The sequence below is a fragment of the Theobroma cacao genome, chromosome 2 (genome assembly GCF_000208745.1).
Source record: "Theobroma cacao cultivar B97-61/B2 chromosome 2, Criollo_cocoa_genome_V2, whole genome shotgun sequence".
NCBI lineage: Eukaryota > Viridiplantae > Streptophyta > Magnoliopsida > Malvales > Malvaceae > Theobroma > Theobroma cacao.
Genome location: NC_030851.1, coordinates 40,999,565 through 41,012,022, shown reverse-complemented (window position 1 = coordinate 41,012,022; position 12,458 = coordinate 40,999,565). Strand labels below are relative to the sequence as shown.

Here is a 12,458-nt window from a genome sequence, read left to right as displayed (position 1 = left end):
TTCCAATGCAAAATGACTTTATGCTTTTGTCTTTTCTAAGTCTCTCTAAGCTAAACCAAAACACTCCTTTTGTAGAAAGGTGCACTCACTATACCCTTTTTCACTTGGGGAAGAACATGTGTTGTATCAAACAAATATGAATAAAAGAAAGAAGCGACCAATGACAAATGGAGGTCTAGTCGTCTAAGAATGTGCTCCTGGGCCCTGGTCTTGGGAGCTGAGCTCGAGTCCATGAACACATGTCAGCTCAGTACATCTGGGCTGCCTTCTAAAAGTTCATTGATTAGCCCAAAGGGTAGCTGCTTACTTTCAAGTTTCAGGTTCCACCCAGTCAGCCCATCATCACCCATCAGCATTTTGGTACATTTGCTATCCAGTGAGGAAGATATCCAATTCCGGAAACAGGCAATTTCCCACATCTTGATCCAAAAGGTTTGGAACAATTGCCCAAAAAGAAATAGTTTTCTCGAAAACGAAGGATGAATCTTACAAGTTACACCAAAAAAAAAGAGCTGCATCCTTTTCAAGTTTTGCCAACTAAAGGATGTATAGTTTGTTGTGCAGCATTGTAGCAGGATGATGATCCGAGGAAAAAGACTTTTTGTGGGAGAGGAGAGGAATACCTCAATCCAAAACTTTCACATGCATCCTTCAATTGCAAGCCTCTCAAAGGTATGCCTTGATGAAACTACTCCAAGCTTTGATTGAAGAGCGAGTGATAATTGTATCAATTATTTGAGGGTTTGATTCATGTCAAACTTTCCCACATGATTTAACGAGAAAAAGCAGAAGCAGAACCTCCACGTGGGAAGACTAGTTGCCAATGTGATCATCTCCACGGGACAATGGGATTCTACTTTCCCGAAATGAGAAGGGAAAAAATTTAACAGCATTCGGATTCATTTCAATACAATAATAATAACAAGCGTGGAAATCTTAGTTCCCAGCTTTTTGAGATTTGGATTTTTCCCATCGAAGCCGCAAATTGCACGCACGTTACATAACCCTTTGCCTAAATAATTGCTTTCATGCTGTTTCTTCTGTCCTCTCAATGGCACATGTGTGTGTATATATATATATATACACACACACACATACACATACGAGTTAGTACTAAGTTAGTATTAACAGAGAAATGAAAAGTTCTGGTTAATAACACACTTTAAATAGAGATAAACGAAAGATTAAATAAGTTAGCTAGGAGGTACGAAATGGTCTATAATCTACACTGCACTCTCAAGTGTGAATCTAGATTCGGGCCAAAATCTGGCAACAGCTCACCATATATTTGACCTTTCTTTGCCTTTGTTAATATAATTGCCAGGCCTGCCTGTAAATTACAGCTAAAATCTAGTAGTAGCTAGTAGAGAAATATGATGACAAACGCCCCTGCTTGCTTTTCCTAATGTGTTTTGGAGCTTTCCCAGAGAACATATCCAGTTATTGCAAAATGAGACCAGAACAGAGCAACAGATGTTCAAAATAGCTTATCATTTTTCTAGCAGCCAGCTAGCGTATGGCAAGAAAAAGGATAATTAAAATTAAATTGGGTATCGAACAAACGTTTTGACTCCACCATTATTTCTTTTTATCATGGCATTGACATGAGCTACCTCTATGCATGAATTTGGAATTTTGGACCCACCATTTAACAAAAAAAAATTTACACCAAAAGTCAGTTCAAAGATACTCCATCGGCAATGAGAATCATGTTTCTTGCTATTTTAGCCTACCCTTCTCTCTTTTATTCATAACAATTTAAGGTAAGATAACTCCAACTTAGTATGAAATTATTGAGAGAAGTTTGGGTTCAACACTACTACTCACACTTCACTCACATGAAAAGTGAAAGACAGACTGATTCATTATCTACCAATTTAAGTTAAGCTCACCAAACCTACAAACATAAAAATCATCCGTCGATCCCACTCATGACATTTAACATAAAATCATTTGACCATAGGTGGAGTGTCTAAAATTTGATAGAATTTACATTGGTATTACTGGTTTACAAGAGTGGTTGAAATGTGTCTCCAAATTCAAGCAAATGTGTGTGGCATGAACCATGGAGGTTCATATTCTTACCTGTTCCCTTAAACAAAGGTGAAGCAGTCCGTACTCTTCTTTATTTTATTGATATAGTCCTTTATAGGATTCGAGTTAGTTAGGCAATTTTCAAGATATCTGATGGTGGTCAGACGTGACAAATATGCCCAATGAAAGAGAAAATTAAAGAGTAGGCAGCATTTGAGAATCAATGGAGATAGTTTATCTTATCAATTATCATCCTCCTTAATTCCTGCTTCTTTTTCTTTATGCTTTTCTCATTCTGTTTTTGGACAAACTCCAAGTTTTCAATGAAGGAAAGTGCCCATCAGAATTCTTGAATTTGCGGTCATCAGGCTTTCGTTCCATGTTGGTTCAGAAGCTCTGCTTTTTGTCCAAAACAGAGGTTCTGGTCTAAAATGAAACACACACAACCCAGGGATGTTAGGCGCAGACAAAGTCTCATTGATCAAAAGGTACTTAGCCTGAATAAACCTCATTGAAGGGAAGACTCAGAAGAAGCGGGGGCCAAAGGCGCCCAAGTCTACTCTAAACGGATGGCAAAGTTGATTGAATTTGAATGGTAATTACTGAGCTTTATCACCTACAGTACTGGAAGTAGATCCAAATGCTGGCTTTTCTTGACCCAAAGTCAAAGCCAAAAACAGGGAGAAAGATAGAGAGAGTAGAAAGGCAGATTACCTTGATTTGATCCATACCTACTGTACTTATGCAAAACCTTCTTGCAAAGAACATGTGAAAACAGATTCAGATCATATCCAAAATTTGATCATCATTCTATCCCAAAATTTCAATTCATTTCAACAAAAGTATACAGCTGCATTCATACTGAAATGAATATACTAGAAGTAATTTCAACAAACAAATCTTTCTATACAGTATAGCTAAGAAACCCCGGAATGCCCAAAGGGAAATCAGCTCTGTTTTTTGATCCGATCTCATTAGGCTTCACATTCAATCCACCCCCCAAAAAAAGAACCCTTTGCCACAGATAATCCTAATAACTAAAGAAAAAAAAAGAGAGAACTATATATGAAAAGATTTAAAGAAGAAGAAAAAAACTTATAAACTACAAAAAAAAAAGGGTCTGTTTGTACTCAGTTTTTAGTGGAATCGACGACAGAGTTGTGTCTTTTCGAAGGACCAGAAGGTGGTATAGGTGTCCCCTTGGGAAAGAAGTTGAACATCTGTCCTTGGTATTGAAAACTCGTCTCGTGCCTTCTCCGCAAAGTGGCCATAGAAACTTTGTCGTCGATGATCATGGTTGCGCCGGGCCTTGTGGCAAAACTAGAGCCAGCAAGAAGCATAATTAGGAAGCTGACATAGATGATATTGGAAAGCTGCCTCGTGCATGAAATTCGTTTGGATTGAAAAGAAAGTGACGATGACAAAGGGGGAGCCATTGAAGAAGAGAGAAAACGAAACTGCTTCGGCCTAGGCCTAGAGGCTAGAGGCAGTAGGGTTTTAGATGAAGAGTTTTGAAGGCTGTTTTTCTCTAGTTTTTTACTGGGAGCGGGGAGACAAGTTATATGTATTTATATATATGGTGAAGGAGTAAAGGGAGAAAGAAAAAAGGTGGCAATTGGGGAAGCAAAGGGTAGGAAATTAAGGGAGGAGGGAAGAGAGTGAAATACACGCTAAAGACTGTTGAAATTTGATTTTTGAGATTGTCAACGGTCTGGAAAATTATTATTGACAGAAATTTGGTGCCGGCATGGACTTTATTTTGTGTATTTTTTTCTCTCTTCCTCTTCTCATCTCCTTCAATTTCTTATTTCTTGCTACCCAAGTTTTTATATAAAATTGTTACTACTTGTATTTTCTCTTTAAAGGGTAAGCATTGCAGGGTAGACTTTCCTAGAAACTGTGGCAAATTGAACTGGAAAAGAACAGGAAGATCGGGAGGATTGCAAAGCCGGCTATGTGCCCTAACCATCCTGTTCATATATATTTTCCATTATTAATGTTATTTGTTGACAAGAGATAGCCTACTTGTACACGCAGAAAATTGGGATTTTCATAGACGGCAAGTATGGTGGAAAAATAGATATACATGGACTTTAGATATTGGTGATGAATTTTATCTGCATGGCATCAGATGACTTTCATCTTTTACTTGTTTGTAACTGTGTATATTTTTGTTTATATTCACAAAAAAATCAAGAACCCCAAGGAAAAGATTTGTGATTTGATGTGGGGAAAGACAATGAATTCAATGGTTTAGGGGGGCACTGTTCATGCCAACTCCCATGAAGAGTACGTGATGGAGGCGTCTGAATCCAGAATTCAATGGCACCCTGCCTTTGCCCTCTTACTTATGATAGTGAAAGGAGAACCACAAACACTGTGCCGATTGCTTTCTCTATCACTTTTAATTATGAAATTAATTCAAGTAATAATGATAAAAAAAAATTAGAAGAGCGATTACTATGAGCACTTGATATCCAATGTTTCTGAAACAGACCCTTCAAAGCTTGTATAACGGGAACTAGTTTTACAGCACATGAGAAAAAGAAAGGAGGGGAAAGGTCGGTGGTGTCGTTCCGGTACTGTGTTTAGCCATTTAGAGTAGATTGGGCCATGAGGGTCAGCCGATCAGGAGATTCTTAACCTCATGATGGTGATGATGATGATGATAATGGACAGTCAAAGGAAAATATTAGAAAAAACACATTGAAAATTTTCTACTTGAAAATTCGTTGGATGGATGGAATGGATTTGCTGAAATTCTAACAATTCTGACCCTGAATTCAATTTATTATATCTTTTGCAATTATGGAGGAAAATTTGTAGTTGATCAAAGACGAAAATGAAGGCGAAAAATGAATGCAAGTGGGGTGGGGATCTCTTGCGTGGGAAGCTCTTACAAGAAATCAAGACCTGACGGGGAAGCTGACATTGATAAGACATGTGTAATTGGCATACAATTCCCAGATAGTAATGGTTTCTTGTCTTCTTGAGTTTCCAATTACTCTGTTAAAAATCAAAGAAAGTCTCCTCCATGAGTAAGCATCCTCAGCATCCCAAATCGAGCTGCGGTGCGCAACAGGAACTCGTGAAGTGCAACTATGTGAACTTGACCATGTCATTCAGGGCATAAGACCATGTTAAAGTAAACTAATGAAAGATCCGTGTCAAGACTTTGAACTAGCCTCGGGGTGTTGAACATGTGGCGAATGGCCAAGTGGGGTAGGTACCCCATTTCAAGATGAGATTGTCCTGTGTCAATTGTCAAATGTCAACGTGATTGGCATGATCACGACCGTTGGATTAACCTTAACCCCGGACGCAAAATTAGGCAAATATTAGGAAATTGACGACCCAATGAGACCGACATTCACCACTGAGAGAGAGAGGCTAAAACCGGGGATCAAGGCTTCTTTTATTAAGTTTTTCATTTAAAAAGAGTGTATTAGCAGACTCTTCTTGGGGTGCACTTAAAAACTCCTAATTTTGTCAACTTTTGTGGGTTTTTTCTTGAGACTTTGAGATATGGTGATGCATTTGCCCAAGCATGCAATACACGATGCCTTATGTTATGTTGACACTTGAAAGAATTCTTTGCCATATGGCACGACCTTGCTGTGAAAGAAAACCGATCCCATAACTAAAGATTTTTTTTCTTCTTTTAATTTCTTCCCATTTGTCGGCCTTGCGGTTGTTGCTTCGCTAATTCACCATATGATCGTCCATTTCACCAACCCTGGCTGAACCCAGATCGAGGATGGACTACTTCTTGAAGGTCCATTCAGCCAACTCATGCTTCAAGTTGTGGCACTTTCTGGTCCTTGTCAGCTTAGCCATATCTGTGTCAAGACTACAAGGCAGTTTTCTCATGCCTGTTTCTCATATCTCCTAAAGGGACCTTGGACTGCATTTATTAAAGGAGAAAACATGCGATTCTTGGTTGCCAGTACAACTATTTTCAATTTCTAATGTTAATAACACTCTTCTTATTTTTAAAAGTTTTTAATTTAAAGAATCGAAAAGAATAGTACTATAATCAACATCGACAACAATAACACTAAATAATTATTTGATTTTTGTTTTTTTTTTTTAAAACTCGTGTAACAATACGTAAAACCAAATATGAACAAGTTCAAGTTTGTAGAGAAATTTCTTTACGTTGAAATAACTGCTATGGTCATCCGTAGGTGTGTGGCACCTATAGATGAGGAGTAATGGAAAAAGTGAAGTAACACGAGGTAGCAGTACCTTATAGTCCTCAATCCTCGTGTTAAACATGTAAATCTACATTGATTGAGGATTGAGGGGGCGAGGTGCGAGGGCAGAGCAGTAACAGCTGTTACTGGTTTGATCTTTTACCCTTGGGAGCAGCTAATTAATTAACATGTCCCTAGTTCAGGATACCAACATAAATGAGGAATTGCTTGCCACAAATGTAAGCTGTAGTTTGATGCTATTCTAAGCCTTAGGGATTCAATGGGGAAGAAAATCAACAACCACAAGTATGTAATCGGATGTGACAGCCTTTGAAATATTGGTAGATAGTCAGATTATTATGCCTATTTGAGGCGTATGTCCAAGATTGTTATGATAAAGCTAAAATCTAATGCACATAATTAAAATTAAGAGTAGAGCTTTCAAGATTTTGCTTTAGAATTTCAATACCTGTTGCAACATTTAGGGGAGGCTTGGGCTTGAAACCAAGACAGGTTCCACATTCTGTGCTTTCTCTCACATGCAATGCGAAAAAAAAAAATTAAACAAAAGGCAATGCTAGTCAGTAAGCTTCTCATGGGATCTCAACATAAAGAGAAAGAAAGGAACAAAAAGATAATTAAGTGGAAAATATATAGTGGCAAATAATGAAGGTTAGTCGACTAAACATAAAGAAATCTGCAGCACTGCAAAATCTGAAATGTCTCAATATATTTTGCTGTCATCAAGGGTTTGTCAATATATAGTATCATCTATTGAGGTTCAAAAGATATGTCTTGAATAATTACAATTGAAAACATAAATTACTTAACTGAATAATCAGTAATGAAAGAGATATGTCTTTTAGAGAAATTCTTTATAAAAATTTAAAGTAGAGATCAATTCAACACACAATAAAAGAAAACTAGTTCTGATGTCAAGAAAAATTATCTCAATAAGCATTTTGTAACGATTCAAGTCCAACCACTACTAGTAACTTAAGCTTAAACTTTTGAGGGTCACGTGGTTTAAACTTAAAAAACTGTTGGGTCAGTGGTTGGACTTGTATTGTTACAAATGGTATCAGAGCCTGCGCCAGTCCGATATAAGCTTTCATATTGCTCTAGTGAGATCTTGATCTCATGAATATGAGGCCTTGATGAGGACATTAAGGATTGGAGTGAGTGGTATTGTGTGAGATTGTGATATCCAACATCCCATATCTAATGAGAATGTAATTGTTAAGATCTATATAACAATTCAAGTTCACTCCTACTAGCAACTTGAGTTAAAGCTTTTGAGGGTCACGTGATTTAGACCCAAATTGCTGCTGGATCAGTGATTGAACTTGGATTGTTACATATTTACTATATATAGAGTGGATTACAAAGTGTAGTCAAAGGAAACCTTAATATATCCTAAACCGATTCGATTCAACCTGTTGTATACCATAATTGGCAAAACCAAAATAAACATAAAGAAAAAGTAACATCTGCAGCACGCGTTGAAGACATTTCTTTCATTCTCTGTTCTTCCATACTCACGCCAATGGGCCCCCAAAAGAGAAATGTAGCACCGCACCAGCATGAGGTTGTGATTCCATGGTGGCTAAACACAACCCTTGTACGAACAACAGTTAATTCAGCATCAAGAACAAAGCACAGCAAAAACAATTACAACAACAAAAGCACAGGTTCTTTATATATAGTTTACCCCCTCCCAATCCCAATAGCAAAAAATGTAGTAACAAATAAGAGAGGCTGGCGTAAGGTGAATGAATGTTGTTGTAGTTGAATTAATGACATCAGAACTGAGGCAAAAGTCATGTGCGTGCAAGGTTTAAGAGTCAACTCTTCTGACCCCGGTGGACAAAGCGTGTAAAAGGAAAGTTCTACTTTTCTTTGCTTCTGACTTGTTCAAATTTTGGTACACCCAAATTAGTTTGTTCAATGAGGAAGGAGGCTCAGCCGACTACAGACCACCGCTCCAAGAAAAATTGATATATTTCGTCACAGCATATTGTCAATACTACAGACACAGACAATTATGCTTTCTTTTTTTTTTTTATTTCTTGGATTAAAATACATTTGCAGTCATTTGTTTTGACTTTATTATGTTTGCTGAGTAAATCTGAAAATGAATTTGGAATACTGATGACTGCTGACTTGATGACTACATGTATCTATGGACTACTTCAAGCCCAGTCCATTTTCTGCTTCAATGGATAAGGACACCAGGTTGTTCTTTTCTGTAGAGCTTTGATGGAATATTGGGCTTCAGTCTTGTCCATACAACATAAGTTACCTCATGCAAACCCATCTACAAACTCCCTGCAGTTTAGCATTGGGGCAACTGCTACACGTAGTCATGCACAACGCTTTTTTTTTTCTTTGCCCAATACTGCTCATGCAAGGTTTGAATCTCTACCCTTAATCCTAAATTCTGTACACAATCAGTAAATTGAAATTTTACTTATGATTTGAATGTGAAGTGAAGTGTATGAATGAAAATAAGAGGCTTAGATTAGATGAAAGAGTCTTCAAACAGATCAGAACAGAACAGAATTCTCATGGGGATCAGTCCAAGGAACTAAAACAAGTGAAGGAACATCCAATTTGGGTCAGCTTCAGAATGCCCTATGAACAATAGAAGAAAGCAACCTAGATCCAAGAGAGCTCAGCTGGCCATTTGTCTGACTTTTTTTATTATAAGATGTAACCGGTCGCAGTTCTCATCTCATCATCATTATCATCTTTAAACATAAGAGCCACAGACCACTGCATTGTTTACAGGCTACAAGTCCAACGAAAGTACTGACCTTGTTGCAGCTGATCAGTTGCAGGTCACAGCCTACAAGCCTCCGTTATCCCCATACAGCCATACTTCACTTTCAATGTATTAAAGTCATAACTGCCATGCATTGGAAATCCAACTAAAAAATCAAAAAATGGATCCCAGATCCTAATTTCATATTTATCTTCTGCTTACAGAAGTTCCCTGCCTTTACAGTCTGTTACTTAGTTTGGCCATCAGGAACCAAAATCAGAATTACTGGTTAAGGTTGACAAGTAGAAGACTATGACAGAAATGTCCAGGGAGAAGGTATATTCGTAACTTTAGGAAATAGTATTAATTCTTCAACAAGTACTATACTTTACCTTACTTGACAACTAAGGCATAAAACAAAACTGTGCATGTAATTAGGGGATTTTTAGCAATATTGGATAATGAAAGATTTGTAATACAGAAAAGATACTAGCTCGATGTTAGGTTGCAAGAGAGAGAAAGAGAACATAGCTGTTGTATGTGAAAGGGTCAATTACCAGGCCTAGCATCTTCTTTTCTAATTAGGACCTATATGAAAAGATTCAAGAGTAGTACTGTTATCAATGTATCTACCAAGAAAAACCGCCAAAGCCCATGAATGCCATAGCTTGAGAATCCCGATGAGGCAATAAAATGGGAATTCTGATTCAAATTCCCATCCCCCAACTGTGCCCTGGAATTGGGCTCAAGCAAAGTGACACCTCCTTGGCATGGCTTTACTCCATATGGAACATTAGTTGCTGTCATTAACCCAACTGGGTAGCAGAGATTTGGGTTATTCCAAGCCCCAAAGCGCCTCCCCATTTTCCCATAAAACTCTTCAGAGAATTTAAGCACTCCTGTCAGATTGTTCCCATTTAGATAAAGCGCTCTAAGACTAGGCAGAGATGCTAGCTTTGATGGGAGATCGCCTGTGAGATTGTTGTCACCAAGACCCAGAAATCTCACCATCTTCAATCCACAAAGGGACTCAGGAATATCACCTGTCAAGCCCACATTAGAGAGATCCAAAATGACCAGATTTTGCAAGCTTTGCCACTCTAGGCTCATAAGATCTCCACCTAATGGGTTGCTAGATAATACCAACTCTTCCAAAGAATGCATCTCTACAATTGACTGGGTTAATCCACCTGAAAACCTGTTGTTTCTCAAATCCAAAAGGGTCAAGTTCTTCAGATAAGCAATCTCTCCAAGCAGCTTCCCCTCCAGTTGATTGTTACTCAAATCAAGCTTCAAGAGTGAAGTCAGGCCGCCAAGAGCAAAAGGCATATGGCCTGAGAGCGAATTTCTACTTAAATCCAAGATTAACAGCTCCTTTAAACTTCCAAAACTATCTGGAATTTGACCAGTGAACCTATTTCCAGCCAGGACTAGTCGATTCAAGTTAGTTAAGTTGCCAATATTTATTGGTAATTCTCCTGTTAATCCATTTTCTAGTAAGACTAAAGATTGGAGCCTAGTTAGGTAGCCAAAGCTAGTAGGAACTTGCCCAGTGAGACCTGGGTTGGATCGAAACTCTAATAACTCTAAGCTGCCAGCAAGTTTGTCCCATTTACCACCAGGGATGGTAATTGGATGTCTGCCAGGTGAGATGAAACAATTGAAAAAGCTGAGAGATTTTAGGTGCTTAAGCTGGAATAGCTGTTGCCTAAATTCCACATTAGTGGCACAACCAAGAGAGTTGTCATGAACTGGACCAATGCTCAAAGCAGTAACATACCATAGGCCACCAACGATATCACAAGAGACCCCCTGCATTAAAATTCAAAGCAAGATATTACCACTTAATCAAATCTGTCACATAGGTTATGGTACCAATTAAGAATACTAATCATTTCTAACAACAAAAATCGATTTATTGAAAGGTAAGTGATGTACAGGATAGTTTCAGAATATAAAGAATATAACAAAAAATTGACTGGAAAGTGTTTCTGCATGCGGTTTGACTCTGACTAGTGACAATATGCTGTTTGGTTTCTTTTGAATGCAAAATACAGTGGTTCTTTGGAACAACCAACAGCCTGGTGGAAGCTGGAGTTTTCCAGCTCTCTTGAATGGTAATGGGTTGATACAACATACCATGTCATCGCAGATTCTTCAACCAGAATGGAGAAACATCCCCCGTGCTACATTTTAACTGTTATGCCTAAAGTAATCATTTCGGTTCACACATAAAGGAAACTGCTATAACAAAGAGATCATTAAATAAGATACCCGAATGTATATCTGCCTATACAAAAATGTATGCTTATAAATATTCTTGAATGAAAAAACTTGGAAGTGCAAACAAAACTTCATCTCAAGCACAATCAATGAAGGAGAAAAAAAGAGAAGGGGTAATTCGTAAATGGGAAACTAGCTCTGAAACAGTAAATTCTATCAAGAAAGGTTAAAACTAAAAAGTATTACCTGTATAGGAGTCCAACCACAAGGATCTGGATAGAGATCTGAGCCATTCCACCAATTACCTACAAAGCCTTGTACGGCAGAGTACAGAGCAGTTTGCTCAGCTTTCTCCATGGGAGCTGCTTCACTGTCTGCTTGGCCACAGCACCAAACACCCAAACACAAAATGCAGACAGCCAAAGTTAAATGATTGCTTCTGATAAGCATCCCCATGACTGGATACCGTTAAAAGCACAATCTTTTCAACCTCAGGAAGCGAAAAACAAATATAGATAGGCTTAAACGAACCGCAACGTGTTGGTCATTGAAAAAGAGCAAGGAAGAAAGATATAGATGTTACTACAAGCTTAAAAAAGAAGACAAGGCCTTTTTAAAATGAAAAGCTCAAGGCTTTCGAAAGTTCCAGGAGTTTCCAGTGCCAAAACAAGGTAAAGAAGAGAGACAGAAGAAGAAGGGAAAAAGGGCATTCAAGCCATCAACATAGCTGCAAAGGTCTTGAGTACCAGTATGGGACCCCTTCGAAAGCCACTTGTGTGCCTTGGAGAAAGCTTGTTCGATAATGTTGAGAGGGAAAAGTACAAAAAGATGGTTAATTGAAAAAGGAAAAGGAAAATGGAGAGAGCATTAGAAGCAAAGGAATAAGTTGAGCACTTTCCTTCCTTGTGTGTTTTAGGTAAGTAATATAGCAGAGCAGAAAGAACACAAAAGATGTAAGCACAGTTCTCAAAGCCAAGAAAGTAATAACAGTAATGACAATAATAACAAGATCAAAAGCAGTAGAAAGTAGAAACTGAAGGGGCTTTGACTGCTGAAAGCGAAAGGAAGAGTGGCCCTTTACACGGCTCTACTTTGCCAGCCCTTGTGATTCTTCCCCGCAGACTCCTTTTGGGTTTATTGGTACTGGTGTTACTACTAATAATTGCTGATAATTATTACTTTTTCATTTAATGTATTGCCAGAGATGGTTAAAGAGAGTGGTGGTTGAGGGATTTATTGTT

General features: G+C 38.1%; 1 protein-coding gene across 1 annotated transcript; it reads right to left on the bottom strand.

Annotated features, from left to right (window-relative positions):
- Nucleotides 8,729-12,175, bottom strand: LOC18610560 (piriformospora indica-insensitive protein 2). The gene is made up of 2 exons (XM_007046283.2): nt 11,464-12,175; nt 8,729-10,806 (listed from the first exon to the last, which is right to left on the bottom strand). The coding sequence occupies exons 1-2, from the start codon at nt 11,671-11,673 to the stop codon at nt 9,583-9,585; spliced, it is 1,434 nt and encodes a 477-aa protein (XP_007046345.1). The 5' UTR covers nt 11,674-12,175; the 3' UTR covers nt 8,729-9,582.

Excerpts from the sequence above, each read along its gene's own strand:
- LOC18610560 (XM_007046283.2), bottom strand. The coding sequence starts at position 11,673 with ATGGGGATGCTTATCAGAAGCAATCATTTAACTTTGGCTGTCTGCATT. Across the intron at positions 10,807-11,463 it reads GTGGTTGGACTCCTATACAG|GGGGTCTCTTGTGATATCGT; the intron begins GTAATACTTTTT and ends ATTTTAATGCAG.